At 38.3% G+C, this 23162-nt stretch overlaps 2 protein-coding genes across 9 annotated transcripts in view; one reads left to right on the top strand and one right to left on the bottom strand.

Moving 5' to 3' along the window:
- The window catches only part of LOC115430049 (putative homeodomain transcription factor 2), a 50315-nt gene extending 30876 nt beyond the window's left edge, over window positions 1-19439 (bottom strand). For 2 of the 5 annotated variants that reach the window (XM_030149921.1, XM_030149924.1), the window contains exons 1-3: window positions 19106-19439; window positions 14658-14715; window positions 818-900 (exon numbers count right to left, since the gene is read on the bottom strand). In XM_030149921.1, the coding sequence (XP_030005781.1) occupies window positions 818-862 (45 nt within the window). In that variant the 5' untranslated portion in view covers window positions 863-900; window positions 14658-14715; window positions 19106-19439. Of the gene's footprint in view, window positions 1-817; window positions 901-14653; window positions 14716-19105 lie in introns of all 5 variants that reach the window. The other 3 variants (XM_030149922.1, XM_030149925.1, XM_030149923.1) reach the window with 3 other exon arrangements.
- A 194-nt stretch (window positions 19440-19633) lies between these two features.
- LOC115430557 (transmembrane protein 60-like) lies at window positions 19634-22378 on the top strand. Of its 4 annotated transcripts, none has more exons than XM_030150639.1 (3): window positions 19634-19805; window positions 20350-20441; window positions 20837-22378. In XM_030150639.1, exons 2-3 carry the CDS (start codon window positions 20358-20360, stop codon window positions 21152-21154), a joined length of 402 nt encoding a protein of 133 aa, XP_030006499.1. In that variant the 5' UTR covers window positions 19634-19805; window positions 20350-20357; the 3' UTR covers window positions 21155-22378. The 4 variants fall into 4 exon arrangements, with proteins under 4 accessions (XP_030006499.1, XP_030006498.1, XP_030006497.1 ...); XM_030150638.1 differs by having other exon boundaries at window positions 20308-20441; XM_030150637.1 differs by having other exon boundaries at window positions 19634-19810; window positions 20305-20441.
- Window positions 22379-23162: the final 784 nt, after the last annotated feature.

Raw genomic sequence — 23162 nt, 5'->3', positions numbered from 1 at the left:
ATTCTATCAGCAGGCTCTCTGAGGGAACCGATGCATTAGTAGGTTGAATCTGTACGATTTTAATTTGTTAAATGGAATGTTTTTGTCTAAATTAACCTCCAAAAATCTCTAAAGCACTACATGTTTCTCCCTTGGTTTCTGGAAGCACAGGTTGCAATCGGGGGTTATGTCATATAATGTTTGACTATAACCATTACAGTAGATTGTACCTGTTCACATTACACTCAGACATCAGCCAAAAAAAAAAGAAAAAAAAAATCAACAAATGTGTAAATGAATGAGGTAAGTACTATGTTCTGAATTAATCCTTCAAATTTTTGTGTATCAACAAAACAACACTGAAGTGATTTTGACAACAACCATAAATTGTTATAAAACATTGTAAATAATTCTAAGCATATTATTGCCCTTTTCATTTAGCTTATTTTCTGTGAAAAATACTCATCATGAGGCTGGTCATAGGTAGAAAAAACCCTGCAGTACATGTTGCACACTCGGATTTTAAATAATAATTAAAAAAAAAAAATGGATAGAATTGTTGTTAACATAAAATCTCATATACCAGTTTAGTTACACACTGTTAAATTAAACTTTTCTCCAAAGATTTGCTCTAAATAAAACACATCTTCGTTTTGATTCATTTCAACAGTAATTAACTATTTCAAGCATAGAAAATTTCCCTTGATTAACTCCAGTCATTCAAATAACACTATATTCTACTGTTTTTGCACACTACATAACTCTGTTTTTGCACAAGACATGCTGAACAAAGAAGGCAACAACCCCTGCAAATGCAAGAAAAAGTAGGGCTTCTTACCTTTTTCTGGTACCACACCACAGCATCTTTTACTTTGGAAGCCATTTACATTTCCCTTCTCCCCGTCTAGGGCATCTTAATCTGAAGACACAACAGAGAGGGAGAGAGAGAGAGCGAGAGCAGCATGAGTGACAGCGTAATGAGGAGACGGAGGATGGCTGACGTCTATATACCTGGTGGGCAGGTGTATCCTGAGGGGAGGGAGGGCAGGACTCGCACATGCACACGGACACACACTCGTATGCTGATTGGAGAGCCTTCTTCCAATGTAAAGTAATTAGTTATTTCTTTCCTGATCTGTGCCTCTGAATCATATTCTGTTTCAAACACGTACACGGATGAGTAATAAAGCCGTACACTAATACGTCGTCTCCCCTAACATCCACTGTACAACACAAACATTAAACGGACTATTTTCCAGTGAATCAGATTCTGACACAAATGGTCCTGGAATAATCAGACACTACTGTTGACACCTTTGCAATAGTTTTGGGTGTGTATGAGTAACTGGCTTGTAAAGACAGGCTCACGTACACAAAATCCAAATCTGCCAAATGACAGACGCATGTAAACCCCTGAACTCCACCCAGACCCATAAACAAGAATGTTCACCAGAACTCAGGTGTGACTGACTATAAATGTGACAGAATATACAGTTTACAGTTTCTTGTGTTATATATGCAAGACAAGAGCAAGTACAACTCTAGAGCTGCAACAATTAATCTATTACTTTCAAATCCAAGTAATCATCAAACTATTTTGTTAATTAATAGTCAGGGGGAAAAAATTCTCAATCACCGTCCTCTTAAATGAGAATATTTTCTTACCTTGTGTCTCTTCTGATTTGATAGTTAATTGAATATCGTTGAAATGTGACAAACAAGACATTGAGAATGTTATGTTAGATTTTGGGGAACACTTTTTCAGCTTTTTGTGGCATTTAATAAACAAACCAAAACTGAAAAAAGGTGAGTTGCAGCTTTACGTGACTTGATGTCTCATACAACAGCAACTAGTAAGAAGGTGAGCAGATGAAATAATTCTTGGCCAATACAGATATCAATGTTACTTTGTTTCTTTTTGTTAATTATCCTCCCTTAAGAAATATTTTAAATATAAACACAGTTAGTATTTTAAAGTCTTTCAGTAGTTCAGCGCATTATGTTTGCGCCGACAAGCTAAAAAAAATAATTTGTTCAAACTACTGTTTCCAAAGTCAGTGATAGATACTACACTCTATATAATCATGAAACATCTTACATTGCTGGTTTACTATAAACTACTGGATGTTGAGCAGCAAACATATTCTATTCTCATAGTTAAAGTTCAGTATTTGGGTGAGTACAGGTTGTTTAGAGGAGTTATCAGAGTGTCCATCTTCATAATAAAATAAAAGTCACTAATATTTACATTCTTGTGTATGTTTGATATATTGACTATGGCAAAAAATGCTTATTACAAATTAACCTGCAAATGAGCAAAATGGAGTAAACAGAATTACTCATTTATTTATTTCAGTCTGAAGAACAAACACAATCCACAGATCCATCCAGTCCAACAAATCACTCCATGAGAACTCAAATTTATAATACAAATTTCACTAATCAAATAATTAATTTGTACAATCAGACTTAAAATAAGTAGGCTGAAGCTGTATGCTTATTTTGCCTCCCCTTTATACATTATCTTACAGCACATCTTCAACTTTGACAAACATAACATACTCACACACTAATATTTAAAACAATATGTACTATCAGAATGCTAAAATAAATATTAAATGTTATATACATAGTTAAGACTAAGAATTCATATATCCATTAAGAGTCATATTCACAAATGTTTTTTTAAGGCAAGAGAGAGAGGCACATAGTTTCAACTCATCTGTGCAGCTGTTCCAGAAATCTACTCCTCTTACTTGTTTGATACTAGAAGCACTCGGAGAGCGCAGACCTCTGCCAAGGCAGATCAGTGGGCCCCCATGCCCGTGCCCCCCCCCCGATCACCACCAAAATTTAATAATTTGTTCCTTGTGTCAGTATCAGCATTTCCTGAAATATTCATCCAAATCTGTCCATAACTTTTTGAGTTATCTTGCTCATGGATGGACAGACAGACAGACAAACCAACGCTAGCAAAAACATAACTTCCTTGGCAGAGGTAAAAAAATAAAATATCAGAAAACAGTGAGAAATGCTGGTTATATTCTCCCTCAACCTTGGATTATATTGTCTTGTGATGCGTGCTGAAATCTGATTGCTCATTGTCATTAAAGCTTTAACATGAATACAGCCGCTGCAAAATGGGTCGGCATGCAGCGTGCATGTGATACCAATAATGCTACGATAGGAGAAAAGTTCAAACCTACTATCATGGACTGTCAGATGTGTTTTCATCAAGGCTTCATGTTGATGCAAGTAACCTGCAAAATGTTTTACCAATGGCAAATATCAGCCATCACTCATCTTTTATGTTATAACTTGCTGCTAATAAGATGTATTGAACAATGAACTACTCTCAACTGTTTAGTAGTTAATTGTCAGGACTGTGGATTTTACACTGATTCGCCATAACTTTCTGAAAGTCAAAGTGGTAATAATGTTGATTATCTCATTACTATAGGACCTGTCAGTGGGTGGGATATATTAGACAGCAAGTGAACAGTTAATTGTCACAGTTGATGTTTTAAAAACAGCAAAAACGGACAAGAGTAGGGACCTGAGTAACTTTGATAAAAGAGAAATTGTTATGGTCAAATCATTGGGTCAGATCATCTCCAGATCTTGTTGTTCATTCAAGTGGTTCATACCTACCAAAAGTATCTAAAGAATAACAACCGGATCTCAACCAGTCAAACATTTATAGGATCAGAATATTATTACCACCTGTCTAATATTGTGTAGGTTCCCTTTTTTCACAAAACCAGATCTGACCCGAGGCCTAGACTCCACCAGACCTCTGAAGGTGTGCTGTGGTATCTGGACCAAGACCTTATCAGCAGATCCCTGAGGTCCTGGAAGTAGAGAGGTGGACCTCCATGGATCAGATTTATTTGTCCAACACCTCCCACAGATGATCAATGGTCCTGAGACTGGGATGTCCTTCCTTAGTCCATTTGTGGTCAGTACTAACCACTGCAGACCAGGAACACCCAACAAGACCTGCAGTTGAGGAGATGCTCTGACCCCAGTCATCACTGTTACGATATCAACCTGGTCAAAGTCACTCAGTCCATTATGTTGTTCATTTTACATGCTCCCTAATATATGTAACCCAGTGAAAGGTACTACTGTAATGAAATGATCAGTATTATTCCCACTTCTTCTATCAGTAGTCATACCTATATGGCTGATCGGTGTAAAATGGCATTTTTATCTCTTGTAAATACTAAGTTGTGGTTAATTTGTAAACACTTTAAGGTAATTTTACTAGTTTATACAAGTCTGACAGTCATGGTGTAGTCGGACAGTTCAGTGGTGTGTTAGTGTTACAGTAAGTGTGTTATTACAGTGTTGTCTCTGAAACAGGATCGCCTGCTGATGGGGGTTTGCACTTGTTTTTTGCATTTAAAATACAGAGGGGATAACTGATGCACCCCATGAGGATCAGTGGCTAGCTATAATAGAGGAAATCTACTCTACGGAAAGATTGACTCATTACCTATGGATCAAGGAACATATCTTCAAAAAGCGCTGGAGAAAACGGATAGACTATAAACAAAACAATGCATAATTACTACTGTCTGTCATTTAAATATTTTGTGTTCAACCAGTGACCCCTAGTTTCTGTGCTGTATTGTCTGTTGATAAAAAATTGACATATTTCGACAAACACGGATTTAAAATTTATTTAAAAAGGGAAATCAGTTAGAATTTCATTTCTGATTAAAAACATCATAAATATGCTGAAATTACTTTAGAAACAAATCCTTTTAGCTGTGACTGTTTATTGAGAACAGTATGTGAAAGTAAAACCTCTTTCAGAATATGGGCCCAGAAGTGGAAGACAAGGAGAAAAACATGTGGTTAATAAGAAGCTGCACACTGGAAAACTGTGAGGCTTCATGGTTAGCCACACTCCTTCCCTCTCCTCTGACTCTTCCTTCCTCCTTCTGTCTTTTTGTCCCTTTATGTCTCTTTTATATTTGTGTGTTATGCAAGTGCAATGTTATCTCGCTGTGTGAGTGGGAGGGAGGCATGAAGAAGTAGTTTGATGAAGAGTGATGTAGAGCAGCAGCTAAAGGCTACACTGACTCTATTTTCTTTTTGTCTTCACTAGTTATCTTAGTCCACAGAAATCATTCAAAAAAGCTGTTTCTTTTAGGCGTCGAGGTTTATCTGATTTGACACTTTTTACCCTCTCTCTCTCCCTTGCTTTTATTTTGTCAGTCAGTGAAGGGTGAGGGCCTGTTTCTTCTGCCAGCCTCAGACTGCACGGTGCATAAACTGTGACACTCATTTCCAGGGAGGAGCAGTTTCTTTTTGTGAATAGTTTCCCTAAAACCAGTCTCAAAACATCAAGTCTCTCAAAGTTTTCTACGTAGTTACTTGTGGAAAATTTCTTAAGAGGCAAGGTTTCTTTTGACAAGTCACTTTGTGGCCATCAGCAGTGACACTGACAGTTTCACATACTGTTTATCAGCCAAACACCAAACCACATCACATAGTGTTTACATGTCGATAAACGTCTACTCTTCACCCAGTGTATTAGCAACTGTGTATCAGAGTGCAAGCTCCATACATCCAGAATGTGATGTTCAAAAGCAAAAGAGTTCTATTACAGCCCACTTTCAGAGGTTTCCACACGAAGCACAGAAACACAGACATGGGACATGACAACTACTGTACACATGTGAAAGGACGACAACTCAAAACGTTGAGAAGCGGAAATGCATGCATTTCTGCAGCTGTACGGGTGCACACATACTTTGGATTCTTGTGTGTGAGAAAACGCACGCGCACACACACACACGCATGCACGCACACACACTTCTGTCCAAAAAAGGAAAAGACATTTTTAGAAACAGGAAGAACGTCTCTTGCTGCTTCTGTCTACAATTACAATTATCATGGCTCCCTCAATCTTTCTCTGCTGAAACACATGAACCATGTGGAAAGAAAGAAACACATCATACTCGACTTTTGCTTTACCTACTCATGCATATAAAACTTATTGGAACATGAACTGGAAGGAAAGAAGACCTTAAGCGGGGAGGAATGACTATACGGGTTTGTAGTTCACATGGTTTACAGTGTCAATAAAGGAATCCATTTAAACTCAATAACAGCAACAACAATAGAGGTGAAGGGCTGATGACAGGAAAAGAATAATGGAAATACAAAAAAGAAAGAAGTGTGTAAAGAGCAAACACAATACCTAGGGTGAGAAACAGGAAAGCACTCTCTATGTGTTCCTCTGTAAACGTAAACATGAACTAGATGAATTGCAATCTCTGAAGAGACTGCATGTTACAGATAGCTAAAGCTTTGCAGGAATTTCTGTTAGGCTCAGCTCACTGATGACGTTACCTACTGTAACCTCATCACACAGAGATCCATTATAAACTTTCAAAAATCCTAAAAAGAGCATAAAACTTAAGCTGTGATACTTTTAAAACTGTACAACATATCAAAAAACCTGAGTAAATAGGTTAATAAATAAAGGTCTTGTGACTTGTTTAAAGCTTGAATGAAGTTTCTGGCTAAATGTGTGTGGAGGTGGTTGAAGGTCAAATTGGAGTGGGTTTGAAGGAGTTTCCCCAATTTTTATTTATTTACTTATTTACTTTTTGGAAAAAAGCTGACACCTCAAAGAGCATAAAAGCCAGAAAAAACAAAAATGCAAGTGGTAATGCCAGAAAACTACAAAATAACAATAACGAAGAGTTTGACCAACAATAGAGTGATTGCCGAGTCACCCAGTGAAGACTTTGACAGAACAACCCAACCATCCTGAGCTGATGCACCAACACTGTTTTCACTGCTCCGACAGAGACCATAATGATACTGCTCAATGATCAGAGTAATAGACGTATAAATTATTCATTTCATGAGGACCAATAGAGGGTACTTGACCAGCATACCAGAGGAGGCAATCAGCTGGCATCCAAAAACCAAAAACTGACTTCAGGCTTTTCAAAGGGAACAAAGGAGGGAGTACAACCTACCAATTTCCACTATTGATTACTGTGTCACTGCATTTTCCACACAATGGTGTTACTACTAGTTAACAGCTTCTACCCAAAACAATCTGCTGTTAAGTAATAAACAATTTTAGAAAATAAGATTACATTTAAAACTACAATAAAATAGTGTAGACAGATTCAAACATCTCCTACTGAGACCAAAAATGACGCAATGAAACCTTCATAACAGTCCAAACAAGCATCATCAGAGAACAAAAAAACAGTCATTCATCCACACAGACAAACCTGAGAGCGACACCCCATCATTAGTGGAGTTGGACCACAAACAGCTGTGTTTTCTGTTTTTACGCCGACTCTTTCAGCCTTAACACCTCTAATCCTCCCTGTGCAGAGGTAGTGATAAGAAAACAGGCAGATCCTCCCAGTTTCAAGTCTCAAAATCCTCTCTTCATACACTGCCAACACTGATTCACGCACATTATCTGACAAAAACACACACAGAAAGTTTATTGCCCAACATGACTTCAAATGCAGGATTAGCTGTAAACTGCTAGATTATCATTTATGAAATACCCCAGAAATGAGCTGGGAGTTTGGTTTTGGAAAAAGCGTATTTTTTGGGGAAAAAAAAACAGACTCCCAGTGTTCCCAAAATACACTGCGGTTTGCTGAAGGGGTATTTAGAGAACACAGCTCAGACAACAGACACACACAGACATGATGTGTGCAGTATATTCTGGTCACAGGATGCCCAGTTCATGGACAAAAGAAGACGGATGAGACAGAGTTTTACTGTGAAAAACAGGTTCTACATGAATGTAATGTACTTGTTTGTCCTCATCGTCCTCATTATTACTCATATTTTCTAAAAGTGAGTCAGAGCATGGCAAACTCGTGAATATAATAAAGCTTCATTCACAAACGCACCCCATTACAAAGCTCTAAAAGAATTCAACAACTCTGATAACAACACACAGACACACACAGGCTGTGGGCCTCAGGCTTGCCAAGTCTGTCTGACCACTGGTCTGTCTGAACTGACCCATTTACACACACACACACAGAGGGAAACAGTGTGCTGGAGACAGCATGCATTATGTAGGCCAGTTTATGCAAGGTCTCTTTTGTGTGCATGACTGTGTGCGTGTGAGTGTACATGCATGTGTGTCGTCTTTGTGTGAGCAGGAAATGGGTGAGCGTAATTAGCCATATATCTGTTGCAGCTCCTGTATGAATGTTAATGAACTTCAAGAGCAGAAAAAGCCTGTCATTTTTTTTTTAATCGCTTTGAAGCATTCAGCGGAGATAGTTGGGGTTAGGGTCATAGACTAACGGATGTCTTCGAAGATTAAATTAAAGAATGTGTACATGAGTGCACTTGAAGATGGATAAAGGTCCACTGTGTAAAATTTAGGGCAGGTTAGGGATACAGCGGCAAGAAAAAGCATGTGAGCACTGTGAAATTTCCCTGTTTTCTTCATGAATTGGTTGTAAAGTATGATCTGAAGTGCATCTGTGTCACAAGTATGAAAGCACAAACGATGCTTCTTGTAAATAATAAACTTCTTCAATTTATTACTTACAAGAAGTACCAAATCAAAGTAGCCCCAACACCAAATCTCCTTTCATTGCTTGGAAATCAGGTTTGCTGACTCCTATAGCCATTTGCACAAGGATTCACCGACTTTTTTCAGCAGCACTATGAATATTTAATAGCTGTTGTCAATTAAGACATGAAATATTAGAATTCTACGTTTGGAATTAGGCTAAGAACATTGTGTTAGTCTATCTTGACAAACTGACCTAAATTTAGAACGGAACATATTTCATGTCCACTTTGAATTTTCAACCGGTTCACATCCTTTTTTTTTTTTTTGTCACTGTATTAGCAAAGAATATAATAATCAGAATTACGCATTCATTAGTGTATAACCACACAAATATAATAATTGCTGTTTGAGTTACTTTATATTTACTAGCTGCTCAAAGCCATCTCTTTATAGGGGACATTGTAACCTACTGTATCCCCTTAAAATAAAAACCCAAGTACAAATAAGAGCAAACACTAGTGCTAAGAAAAGCCCTTTGTTTTTTAATGTAGCTACTGTAGGACAGGGTAGGGGAGTATTTGGCTACAATCTGGAACTTCACCACTAGATGTCACAAAATATTACACACTAAACCTGAACATTTTTTAAGTGAAGCAGAAAACTGTTGAAAATGCTTTCTCAGTTATATTTAGACCTCTGATGTTTTTGAATGATAACATTATGTAAGGAAATTCTATAAACAATTCAACACAGTATTCCTAAATCAAAATGTTAGTTACAATATTATGGCTCTCATATTTAAATCTTATTTCACCTTAAGGATATAAAAATAAAACCCTTTTTGTTCTGATGTAAATCTGTCCTAGAGCATATTATTACACACCAACATGTATAAAGTCGTTTTCAGACTGGGTATCCGAGTCCGTTGGACCCCAAAGCCCACTTAATTTTATCCATGTGAATGCAAACGTTCCATGCGCGAGTACTGTACCCAAGTCCAGCTGAGAAGGTAGTCCCGGGTACGGACTACGTGGATTCCAGTACAGAACATTGCAATGTGAAAGCAATCTGTACCCAAGACCAGAAGTGACCCAATCACCATACCAGCCTCGGATCCATGCGGCAAGGACTCGCCTTATTGACCAAACCACTCGGTGATCTATTAGGGACAACAAAAGTCGCTCTTCTTCGCCTTGCCTCAAACAGGCTACAAATAGAAAAGTATTGCCTGTCTTGCCGTCATTGTAGACAATTGAACAGAACAGTTGCTAGGCTGATGACATAAGAGCCTGTCACTTCCGCTTTTGTTGGATAGCTACAGAATTCCTTCCACACCACCACCTACTGTTTCATCCCTGTAACACCCACTCGTTCTCGGGCACGGGCCACCGTACATGCTTGTGAACCCAACATCTGCGGGAAAGATGTAATCGTATCCAGGTACAGCACAGATCTGGATACCCAGTCTGAAGACACCCTAAGACACTAGCTCTGGTTCAATTTCTTGATAATTATTGTTTGTGTCTTAGTGACGGATGTCCTGTATCAGACATGAAGCCGTTATCCTCTGTGTCTTCAGTTAAAACTGGACACAACACTCGTTTCAGACAAGAAAAGCTGATAACTTGTCAGACAAAGTGACAGCAGCTCTGTTCTCAAGAGTGTTCTGTCCTACAAATACATCATCTGAAGTTATTTTTAGTGACATATATCTTATATTTGCTCACAGATGGCTCATGTCACCTCGTGGATTCACATCAGATCTCATCCATCTCTCCCCTTCCAATCTAAAGATGCATTCTGTACCATCATCTCCATGTGTATTATGTCATACATCAGTTGTGAGAAGGAGAAGTCGGGGTTGATGCCGGTGCTCTTCCAGCTGACGAAAACTGACAAGATACCACAAACACAACAGCTAAACAAAGCAAGGGTGTGGCAAGAATGTGTTTATAAGCATCTCTAATGGAAAATATGTGTTCTGGAGGGGTTGGAATTGTGATGAGGAGTTTTTAGAACTGTTCCCATAACATTTTATGTAATTGGTTACGCAAGCTGTATATCTGACACCTTTCAGTAACTGTCTGAAGACTACTTTTTCGTCTACTCAGTTTCGTGCAGTGTAAAATACTTCTTCAACTACAACATCAACTTCCAGACTTTTTAATATTTCCTACAAGCAATGATCTGGTAGTCTTTGAGTTCAATGGTTGAAACACAAAACATGAATTAAGTGGCTACTGACACACTACTGTGGCACAAAATATCGATTTGTCTATTACCACAGAGCCAATCAGCACCCTCGTTATATCATGTCTAGACTGGTAACTTGTTACATCCTGAAAAGTACCAAGGCAATCAGATCACAAATAGATCAGACTTACAAACAGCAGAGACTTAGTCGGTAACATTTCGGACTGCGACGCGGAAGACTCGGGTGCGATTCCTGGTCAAAGTAGCATAATTTTTTCTGCAGATTTTCAAACAGGGGGGTTGCATCTAACATGTAGCTCCGCCCACCTTCTCCAGCCTCACTGACTGCACAGAGCGAAGAACACCATAAAATAACATATAGAGCATTTACAACAATAATTCCATTCTATACTATATACTATCACTAATTTGTCGTTTCTTCCATCATTTGCCACAGTACTGTGGTCGCAAAATGCACAAAAGAATGCACTGAAGTATACACCATATATCACCATAGTACTGTGGCAACAAGAGGCTAATGAGTTCATGTAACAGTATCCATGATTGGCTTTAGTACAAATGCTAACATTTGATTGGATCTGTGGCAATAGACAAACCGATACTTCATGCCACAGTACTGTGGCATTAGCCATTGCCAAACATTGAAGTCTCTGACTATAGTTCTTTAAGTTTTCCATAATACTGCTGAAAAAAAATCAAAATTTTCTGAATCTATATATTTGACTTGAATTGAAATAGCAATTCTACAGAAACTATTTGTCAGACACTGATCTTCAAGGCCATTTAATTTTTTACTACAACATAAGCTCTTTTTTTGTCCCAGTTGTACCCTGTGTTTCTGGAAGCTTCCTAACAGAGGTTACTCTTAACAGCATGCAACTCCTAAACCTTGTGATGTGTGAATGTATACAGTCCTTCATCCACTCCACATCATAAGAGATTTTAACACGCTGGATAAACACTAAATGAGCTACGTTAGGTTTTGAATTTGGGTGAGAGTTCATGTCATGTGAAGCTTCAACTGCCAATACGTAAGCCGGTGCAGCTTCGACAGCGGTAGGATGTCTCAGGATCTGCTGTCAGCCCTCATTATGGGCCAACCTTCAGTGCTGCTGGTGTCCAACTGCTTCAGACAGCCACAATAAAACTAAAAATGGGCAGTTTAATGAGTAAAAAGCATTGTATTGCTTTGTTCAATTAAAGTTTATTCAAATCAGTGTTGCTAATTTTGGACTGTAAAGTGCAAAATTTGGCATTTTACATTTGCAGATGAAGACTAATAATTAAGACAGACTATGGACAACTCCTCAGTTTCTCGAGAAAACCCATAATATTGAAACACCTCTGAAAGATCAGAGGAAGAAAGAAATGTGACAGATGCATGACTCAGAACTGAGAAGATGTCAGTAAAAAAAAAAAAAATTAAAAACCTAATGACTGCTAGTTTTTCATTAAAGACTTGTCATAGCTGTCTGATAAAAACATGGCGAGGCCTTCATGTTTGCCAACTCGTGATGTGTAACTGAACCTGCTGCCTCTCTCTCTCTTTAGGTGCTCTATATTTCATGATGGGTGCAGGTTTACATCTAAGCCGGGCCAAGGGTGCACGTGTGTGCTTGAGTGAGTGTGTGTTTTTATGTTTGCATGTCTACAGGAAATATGACGCTGTGCGATTCACGATGAAGGGTCAAAGGTGTCAGGGGGATTCTGACTGTGTGTGAGTGTTGGATCATGTTTTCCATCATGAGGGGTTCTTCCCTGACAATCTCAGGTGACAACACACAACCCGTCACTTGACCTACACAGGGCTCGATCCTATAGCAACGCACACATACACACTTGTAGATCTATACTTGTGAGAAGCATGGACCCTCCCTAACATACTGAGCTGGTAACCTGAACTCAGTCAGATGATGCCCTGTGTGGATGAGTTTGTTTACATTCACAGTTTTATTTTAATTGAAAAGATTCAGATGTTTCTCTATCTTTCTAAATGCTAAAGGAGGAAAAAAGGATAACGAAATGAAAGATAAGACAGTCTGTGCGAGTTAAAGAGTAAAAGAGAAAGAGGCAGTGTATTTGTAGAGTGTGTTTGTAGGACATGAAAGAATATATACAGTACTGTGAAAAGTCTCAGGCACACATTAAGTTTGTTGGGTTTGTGAAGTTTTTTGACCTCACATATGTATTTGTCAGTCTCTGTATTAAGATCTAATCTGATATATGTGAAGTATGTACAGCAGTAAAAACAAAAGTTTCAGGAAAAAAACAGCTTCTATAAATTAAAGTGGTAGTATTTACTGTGACCTCCCTTTGCACTTAACATGTCTTTAACCCCTCTACCCAGACAATATGAGATTTATTGCATTCATTTTCTGATGTTTTATATCAGGTTTCATTCAACATATGTCAGATGTTTCTTACTGTTTGTGCTGCTTCTTAACATGGGCTCAGGGGTCACACTAAATAGTCACTTAAACCTTTAGAATTCATCTAGTTCAGTTTTTTGTGCATTTTTTAAGGCTGTGCATATAGAGAATGAGAAATAAATGTGTATGCTCATTTCAACCCTGCAAAAATAAAAGAGCAAGAGGTGGCCTAAGACTTTTGCACAGTAGTGTGTATGTAACTGGAACAGAAGGCTTCTTATTGTTAATTACAGAAATAAACAATGCCCATTTCAGCCCATTTAAATTGTCAAAGCACCACAAGTTGAAATAATCCATGATTTCATTGAATAAATATTAAGAATTTATGTAGTAAACTTTAATCACATATCACTTCACAAAAACCGGTCAATTTTTTACATTTGGTTTAAAAAAACAAAAACAAAACAAAAAACAGGGAAAAAAAAAGATACTTTTATTTTGTTCAGAAATGGAATAGCTAGTGAAACCCAGAGAAGGTTATGGGTGTGTATGATTTATTCTTAGAGCAGATGCACACCACATGCTCATCCCTCTTATTAGAGGTAGGAATAAAGTGACCTGACTCAAACTGCACATAAATCTAGTTCTAAACTCCAATCTAAATGCTCTTCTTGCTCAAAGTGCAAATCAGCACACATACTTAGCATTTAAGTTAGATTGGATTATATGGACAATTATCAACCGAGCTGCTGAAAAAATTAGAGATCAACTAATAATTGATTAAATCAGCACCAATAGAATATTTTACAATATCTTGCTATCTGCAGAAACTGGCTTCAATAGTGGCCAGGGTCTATGTTAGGGTTCTACTGGACAGTCCCACAGGATTTACTGATTTTGAAGGAAAATAATAGCCTAAAAACACAGCCCCACCTAGACTTTTCACATCAAAATTAATGTTCAGTGAAATGATTAGGCTAATTATTTTGAGCGATCTTATACAGCTGAACAGTTAATTTTCCTCAGTTTAGATTTTGGGGTGGGGTGACAGGCCAATTAGATTTTTCCTGATCCAAAACATCATAATTATCTGCCTTTAAATCACACAAAACCCATAGACCTCAATAATGTTTCATGAGTTTAACACGAAAAAATGGGGTGTGTGCACACTGGAAACAAGTAACCACAGACAAACTTACTCAGGACTTAACAAGCACACACATGTTACTGCTGACAGCAGACAGCTTCACTTCACAGTCTATGCACAAACGCACTAAAAAAAGCTCTGTGGTTGGGTCAGAGGGGAAGTATGGCCTTTTAGTATGTTCTCCTGTTTCTCCGTCTGTCTTTCCCTCTCAGTAATGGACAGTACTCATGAACTGGTGATGCTATCTGAGCTCAAGGGCTTTATGTGAGTGTGTAGGAGAATGACACCTCACAGCAACACAAACAGGGGTCCCTGAGGCATGCCACACACAAACAAAAAACACACTCTGAATGTTTTGGAGTGGGGGAGTATCAAATAGTAAAGCCAGAATGACAGCCAGTCTGGACTTACCTCTCTGGTCAGGATGCAGAGCTGACTGGTGTCTCGTTTTCACAGCCAAATTAGGGCAGGAGCTGAACATTTGGAAAACAAAAGAGAAATGGTCAAACCTCTGTCTGCCCTGCAATGGCTGCATTTGAGATTCAAAGCAACTGCAGCATGGACTGTATGCGTTTGCTTTTCTGTGAGTATGAGACCATTTCGAGAAGGTGAAGCCAGTCTGGAGAGACAACTCTAATCTGTCCACTCATCCTCTATTTTTAATGTTTAGAAGGTTTCTAATGCATCTTTGCATTCTGAGGAATGGGTAATATTATCTGTGCTGTGTCCATGTGATGAGACTTTGAAGCAGCAAGTCTCTGTGTCACCTTGAAATACACACAAAGGAAAGTTGCTCAACACAGAAAAGGTTTACACTTAGGTTTATTTTTGTCTCGTTTTTAAATCTGAGTATTCATACTAACAGTGAAGTTCTGTGAAAAGTCTGGGGCGTAAACACCATCACTACCCAACATCAAAAGTCACCTTTAACATTTTTACTTCAGAATGACCTTAATAATGATAACAACAACAGGCCAAGAACATTCGTTCACTGTAAGTCGCATCTTAAAGCCACACTTTATAATTTCTGAACTCAGTCTTAAAGGCAGATGGTTTAGCATTATTTTCAGAAAGTCACTAGATGGGTTAAACCTAGATGAATCCTTATAATTTCTTTGAGCATGTGTGAACCCCTGATTTAATGCATGCATATCATAATATAACAGTTAGAACTCAATATATTGTATGTTGGATTGTAATTTTTTATTTTCAATTTTTCTCAATGCTCTATTGGAGTTGAAGACATAATTGCTGTGTAGTAATAATATGTTTAAACACAACCAAAATGAGCCACTATATGCAACAAATCAAAAATAATAAATAAATAAATAATAAGTGATAATTGTGAACAACTGCGTAACAGTAATTTGAATTTATTTGATTTGTTAAGGAGTTTTTTCTAATATTATTTGTTACATAAAATACACAGTTTTTCCAACACCAGCCTATCAAAGTGGTATAACAAATAATAACATAAATAAAAGAGTAGTGACCCTCATTTTACAAGTTTTACAGTATCTCTCTCCATGTCTCTGAATCTAAAACATCACACACACACACACACACACACACTGGGTCTTTATACTGCAGCCTCTAGTGATAATGAACAGTTGCACAGACTGACATAATTCAATGAATTTTGCTGATTTAATATAAACTATCAACAAAACCTAATACAGAATTTTTGATTTGATACAGTAACACCGACACATCACATTGCAATACTCAAGTGCATCAATATATTCTCACAGACAATGGGCAGGCTGTGAGGAAGTACTTTGACAGTATTTGTGTATTGGATTAGAATCGTTCACTCCATGTTTAAAAGTCAAAACAAAAATACATCTTCAAATTAAAGGAGCACAACAATGATATATAACACTGAGTAACACTGTACACCTTATGAATTATACAGCCTGTTGTTCTGCTGCGGTCCAGCTGAGTATGTAATGTCACAATTTACTGACTCCACCTGACCTTTTCCTGTGACACATAATACTGCAACATAGGCTACTTTTCTATGAATTACATCCCTGCCCTGAAGCCTGTTGTACAGCTGGAGTATAAGATGATATGCCAGTGGAGTGTGTGATGTAACTACATTGCAGCTGGTGATGTAACCAGCTCTGCAGGCATATACAAGCTGCACAATTCACCGAGCATCGTCTGAGAGCTCCTCAAAGAGACGGAGAGAGGGATGGAGACAAAGGAAGTGACAGTATGTAAGAGAGGAAAGAATGGAGAGAGACAGAACAAAACAAAAGAAAACAAGAGGAACATGCTGGTCAGACAATAGACAAGCGTCTCGGTCTTGGGATGCTAGTGCTACACACAGACACACAGGGAGTCCATCAATCACTACAACTGACTGCATCTACAGTACAGACCCCAACACTTTGTACTGCACTTACTGACCTCCTGTGACACTCTTTTTTTTTGTGCTAGAATGGCTGCAAAGTCACATGGACAAACATATGCAAATGATCATCAATCGAGTACTGACTGGTGATCTGCAGGACCACATCCACAGTTTGTTTTTGGAAATCTCCAACACGCCTGCAACATGCAACGTAACACCGGCCTTGTCAACATGCAGCACGCAGCAACAGTGATTTTATCTTTTCCATCAACACGTAACAAATACTTTTTTAGCAAACAACATATCCCCCTGAAACCATAGCTTCCTGCTATGTGCAAAAGGAAGAATACATAACACTAGGGGTTTCCCGCACTTTTCAGGGGGCTCAGGTGCTGTTAGTATTCCACCATCTTTCCTTAGCTGGTTGAAGACTGCAATAAAACCATGCAATTTCATGTAATTTTCAACCATTATTATTACCAACTCTTGTGTACACAAATATGGAGAAGCTAGAGCAGAAAAAAGGGTTACAGCTTAAAACATGGTTAAAAAAAAGCAAGTTTTATGATTTCACATTAATTTGGTCTACATGGCACCAAATGACCAAGTAAAGGCTAAGACATGGGGAAACCCCTGCGTAATGTGCCTTGCTCAAAGGTAACCCATGCTACTATATGGGAGAATCAAATCCTCTCTATGCTTAAATATCTTCGTAGTAGATTACTTTTGACCTTCTGTGAATGACTACAGGTGAGTGTCTGACTTGCTAAAAAGACTTTAAACCTGTTTTCACTGATATGTGCATATTCTTCGAGTCCTTCACCCAACTTTGGCTTACATTTTAGAGTAAGCATTCCTACAATACCTGAGATGCAGGTAAGCGTCACCAAAATTATACTTTCAGACTTAGAATTTGCATAAACAAGAGTCCAGATTGCACGTGTCACACTTTTCTATCCTGCATACCTGCCTGTATGCCTGCCGGCAAAACAAAGCACATTAAAGTCTTGGCTACAGTCCAACACAATCAAGTTCAACAGCTGAGATAGTTGACAACACTGCAGTCAGTCGTTTTAAAACAGGATCGACAGCTCAGATGAACAAGAAAATCATTATATCATGAATTGTGTTGGAATAATACAAATCTTTGTGATGCTGATCAATAAAGATGTTTGTTTGACACTACTTTTTCACTCTGTCTTTGAATGCAGAAAAAATGCATTGCTCTTGAATTAAGAAAGATTATTACTTAAAGAGAAAACATTGGTTGCATGTGGCAAAGCATTGGTTGCTCGTGTTGCACATTATTAGAGCTCATTTCTAGATAATTTGTACTCAACATAAGCTGCAAATTCTGACCTAGAAAAGGGAAGATATATGTTCTAAAAACATGGTTGACATTCTTGTACTGCTGAGATATTTTTTCTATTACAACTTAAAACTAGAAAAAAAAAAACAGATTAATATCCCAAAAACAAGTAAATTTCCCTTTCTTGAAAATCACTTTTTGCAGTGAGCTGTTTCTCCAAAGATCAACAAACTGACAAATAACTAGGACTTTCCTGATACTTTAATGTCACTGGATCACACAGATCTCTGCCAGTTTAGTCACAACCGTTAACTTAAGGGTCAAATGTGTTTTAGAAGGAAAATCTGACTGCATGTGTCAGACACTGGAACAGACAGGCTGGCTGGCAAACCATGTAGGATAATCTGATGACCTGCCAAGCTGGGAGCTGGATGGCCTGCTGTAACCCACAACACTTTCCCCACAGTGACAGCGGATATCCACAGAGAAACAACCAGTGCTATCTTTATCCCACATTCAAGCTGTTAATTGGATGATTTGGGGGATTATTTTAATGTGTAGTGACTGGACTAATGTCAGATGTGCACTGTTACTCTATACTAGTATGAGCATTAAATACTAACAATATTCACCAATGCGAATGGTGCATTCCATTAGTTGACAGCTGAATAAATGACTTTCTGATATATATATATATATATATATTTTTTTTTTTTTTTTACAGATGAACACATTACTGAAGCAAACAGGATATAAGAAAAGACACAACGACAATGAAGGAAGCCCAACTGATTTGAGTTCAGAAGAATGGTAGCAAATAAAGGGCAGGTACAGTTAGATAAAATATTTGTAAACACATTACTGTCAACTGTGTCAGTGCATAAGATTCAGTTGAAACAAAACACAATCCAAAAGACTGTATTAAACTCATAAGAGCATGTGCTGAGCTATAAACCAGTAACAGACAGCTAGCTAATCTCGTATCTTCCTCTCCATGTCCACACAGCCACGGTGTTTTCAGACGGTATTAGACCCTCAGCCTACTGTCTGTCCTGCTCCTTCTATATGCTACTAGCTCATGTCAGGCTACAGTTAGCTAAGCTACCGGTAGGCACAAAGAAGCCACACAGCTGTCCCCAACACTGAAATTAACCTCCTGCTGCACTAAGTCTGCATACAACCCTTCAACTCTTACCTCCGGCTGCTTCCAGTCCCCCTCACAGACAAAAGTGTGCCTCTTACAGGTGTACTACTACCCACGGAGCTCAGTCTTGTCCATTGTCTGGAAAGGATGCTGAGAGTCTGTCTGCTCGTCGATGTTTGAAGCATTAGCTTTTCCCTTTCTGTCTCTCACTGTAAAAATACAACTTCAGATCCTGTCCGTAACTCACCGTCAAAACGTGCATGTAAATTTGCAGCCGTGGATTTGCAGCCATTAGTCAACACAGAATACGACACTGGGATATTTGTCCTAATAAGTGGAGTGAGAATTCACCTAAAACTTAAAAAACTAATAAGATATCGGGGGTTTACATTGCAATCCAGGAACCGTCAAACCAAATGAAACCAATAGCTTTGACATAGCTTTACTTACCTCTAGTGGACAAGTATTCTTACTACATCTAACTAACAATAACTTTGCGTCTTTACAAACGTTTTACGGTTACACGCGACAGTCGTGGAGATTAAGCCGTCATGACGTAACGGGAAAACAACCAATAGGCTTCGAGTATGGGGCGGAACAAATAGCGGAGCAGCAAAGACTTCTCCGTCTGTCCCATTTAACGGACACAGACAGCGGTAATTGTGTGAAATATGATCACAATATTTATCAGTAGCAGAGTGAGACATTCGGTGGACGAACATGCCGGACACTGGGTCTAAAATACACTAATGTAAGTTGAACTGTTGCATTACAGAAATGTCAACACGATTAGCTAAATGCTTTTGAGCTATAAAAGCTAACGTTAGCTGTCATTGTAGGTTGGAAGTGAATGAAAACAAAAAGCTTCCAATTAGTGTTGGCATTTTAATTACTGATGTTCATGGTACTGTAACGCATATTGTGGATATCTGTTTGCGATTTCAACCTTACTGCTGATCCTTAATGTTAACTTAGAAACAGTAAGATGCAGTCACTGATAGCAGAATCAGAATCTGTTACTGGCCAAGTTTATGCACACAGACATGGACTGTGACTCCTGCTTATCCTCAGCTCTTACGTATATATGTTTAAAGATTAGAATAAAAGTAGAAAGCGTATGGTTAATAAAGAAAGCATTTTCTCATAGACCACATAGTGTACAGACAATAATGCAGTATAAAAGGACTATAGTGCAAATGCAGGATGGATAAAGGATGGACGCTAACCTCTTCTGTTATTCTGTCTTGCAGCAGATCTTCATCTACTGCTTTTTTGCTCCCCTGATCTGTCACCAGTCACAGAGATGTCCCTGGCTCAGAGGGTCTTGCTGACCTGGGTCTTTACCCTGATTTTCCTTATCATGCTAGTACTCAAACTGGACGGGAAGGTAAATAATTTTATTCACTAAATGATTCATACATTTGTGTTTTGCATGCATAATTTTGTGCTCAAATAATTAAATTGGCACACAGCTGTTTCATAGTTCTGTATACCTTCCCATTTGATTTTTTTAAAAAATTTTTTTAGTCATGCATGCCAGAATAGTTGGCTGATGTGCCTTTGAGCAATGTACCCCCCCCCCCATTTGCATCCCAGGTGCTTGACTGCTCCAGTATATGGTGTGTTCAGCTAGTGATGGGTTAAATGCAGGTTCAATTTCAGTGTGTGTTGCATGTCCACTTGTACAATATATATACTGACAAATAAGGACATTCCTCTTCAAATAACTTTTTCATACTGAAACAGACTGTGTAATTTACCTTCTCCACTTCCTCCCTCCAGGTGCAGTGGAACTGGTTTCTCATCTTCCTCCCAGTTTGGGTCTTTGATGGTATCCTCATCCTAATGCTTGCCATTAAGATGGCAGGTCGCTGCAAGCCCGGGTACGACCCACGCAACGGCTCCCCAGACCTGCGTCTACGTGCCTGGTACCTGACGGCAATGCTGCTCAAGCTGGGCTTCTGCCTAACACTGTGTGCCAAGCTGGAAAAACTAGCAGATGTGAAGCTGACGTTTGTGTGCATACCACTGTGGACCATGTTACTGGGAGCACTGGTGGAGCTGGGGCTGAATATCTTTCCCGAAAGGAGAGAAGCCTGAAGGGGATCTGTGCATCATAGAACTATTGTAAACTTTGAGGTGTTTGTGTGATAATGACAGCTTGAACATGTTTCCAGAGAGAACTGAATTGTAACTAAGAATGAACTCATCATGTCATACAACGGTATTCTGTTCAAGAACAAGACACCCAGAATAAAAACACAATCGTGTGTTCAGACGTCAGTCAACTTTGCTGGAATGGACAAGAGCAGAGCTGGGACTTTGCTCTCTTTGTTGTAGTAGAGCTGCTAAACTTATCACTCAATCACCTAAAATCACAATGGCTCAACAGACCCTCACTACTCTATTTTCAGCCCTGTAAAAATGTCAGAAGGGAATCACCTATTTGACTACTGTGAAATGTACACTGGAATGAAAATGACTACCCTCTCCCACTCATGTATAGAACGTGACACAAGATGGTATTTGCTGGATATTCTTTTCCTTAACATACGCTGTAAATCATAGTCATTGTCACTTTGTAAAGTACGTTTGTGGCTCTACATCAAGAATTGCACATTTTGTATTTATACTTTTCATTCCTGACACATGGAGGTTAGTTCACTAGCTAACTTTTATTTTTACAATTTATGAATTAACTTCCAGGAGGGCTTGTTTGTTTGTCAGCAAACATACATAATTCATTATCTAGCAGAAGTTGAAGAAGAAACTGATCATGACATTAAGAGGTCTTACAGCAGCCTGTGATTTTATTTTTCTATATCTACTCTGCATCAAATGAAGTCTGTTTTGTATCATGTAACTTCTTACCTGTCATGAGAAAATGCTCAAACTTTCCTGACCTATTGATATAAAAATGATCCAGTTTTTCTATGAATCAGGATGAGGCAGTTACAGCTCATCTGAATACTTTATACCAGCAGATTGTAGTGTTCTTAAATATTTAACACACTAAATCATTCTGCGGAGACTGTGAAGGATCGACATTTGTTTCGTGCCATTTGATTGCCCTTTAGTGTCTGAAATACATTCTTTATTTTGCACAATGTTGCAGTGTTTTGTGAATGAAAGTATATAGTATTTATTGCATGTCATGTAAAAAATAAACTGATTCTGCACTGAACATAGTATTTATGTCAAATGGCCGTGATATTAAATATAGTAGTTAGTAATAAAATTTCAGTTCACACGAACATATTTCTGTCATTCCAAGGATCCTACTTTAAACTGTGTGAAATAAAGCTGGGATGTGACCTGAAATGAGCTGACAAGCAACAACACAGCAAACAGTAGCAGTGTGTGTGTGTCTTGTCTGCTCTTTTAGAGACACTTCAGTTGGTCTGACATACAGACACAGCATTCATTTAAGTTTCTCTGGTAGTCAGACAGGCACTGTATAAAGTACTGTAACATTTTTATGCTCTCATTAATCTTTATGAAGTCATGTTTGTGTTCAGGGCAACACAAGTATTCTCCACACTCATCAATATGGCTTTAGAGGAGCTGAAAGTCTAGAGCAAGAGTGACAAACTCATTTTAGTTCAGAGGCCTCATACAGCTGAGTGTGATCTCAAGTGAAGTGGGTCAGACCAGTAACATCTATATCATAATACTGGAAGGTATAAAAGCGTGTGAGTGTTCTGAGAAAATGAGATGTTTTTCACTGGGCAATTAGGTACCTACAGTTGAGGAATAGTCCCATCTCCACATTAAATATCTTTTTTCTTCAATTCCTTTTTAAAGTCAGGAGGGACTGATTTAATTCACGTTGCTAAGCAGTTGCCAGGGGGAGGGACAGGAAGCAGCCTTGCACAGAGACAACTGATGGGAAGCGCAGTACCACGCTGCATGATGGGAAATTAAGTTAAAAACAGGAACAACACATTTACTAACTTCAGTCCCTAGATATCAGTATTAATGTATTAACTGTTATTTAAATTTTAAAGAACGATTTACCAAACTCTTTTTATGTCGGTGCTTAATAATATAATAGTAATATAGACTTACACTTTTTCCCAAAAGTCAGTTCTCCCAAGCCTAAAAACTA

This window comes from Sphaeramia orbicularis, chromosome 12, assembly GCF_902148855.1.
Source record: "Sphaeramia orbicularis chromosome 12, fSphaOr1.1, whole genome shotgun sequence".
NCBI lineage: Eukaryota > Metazoa > Chordata > Actinopteri > Kurtiformes > Apogonidae > Sphaeramia > Sphaeramia orbicularis.
This window is presented reverse-complemented; position numbering and strand designations above follow the sequence as displayed.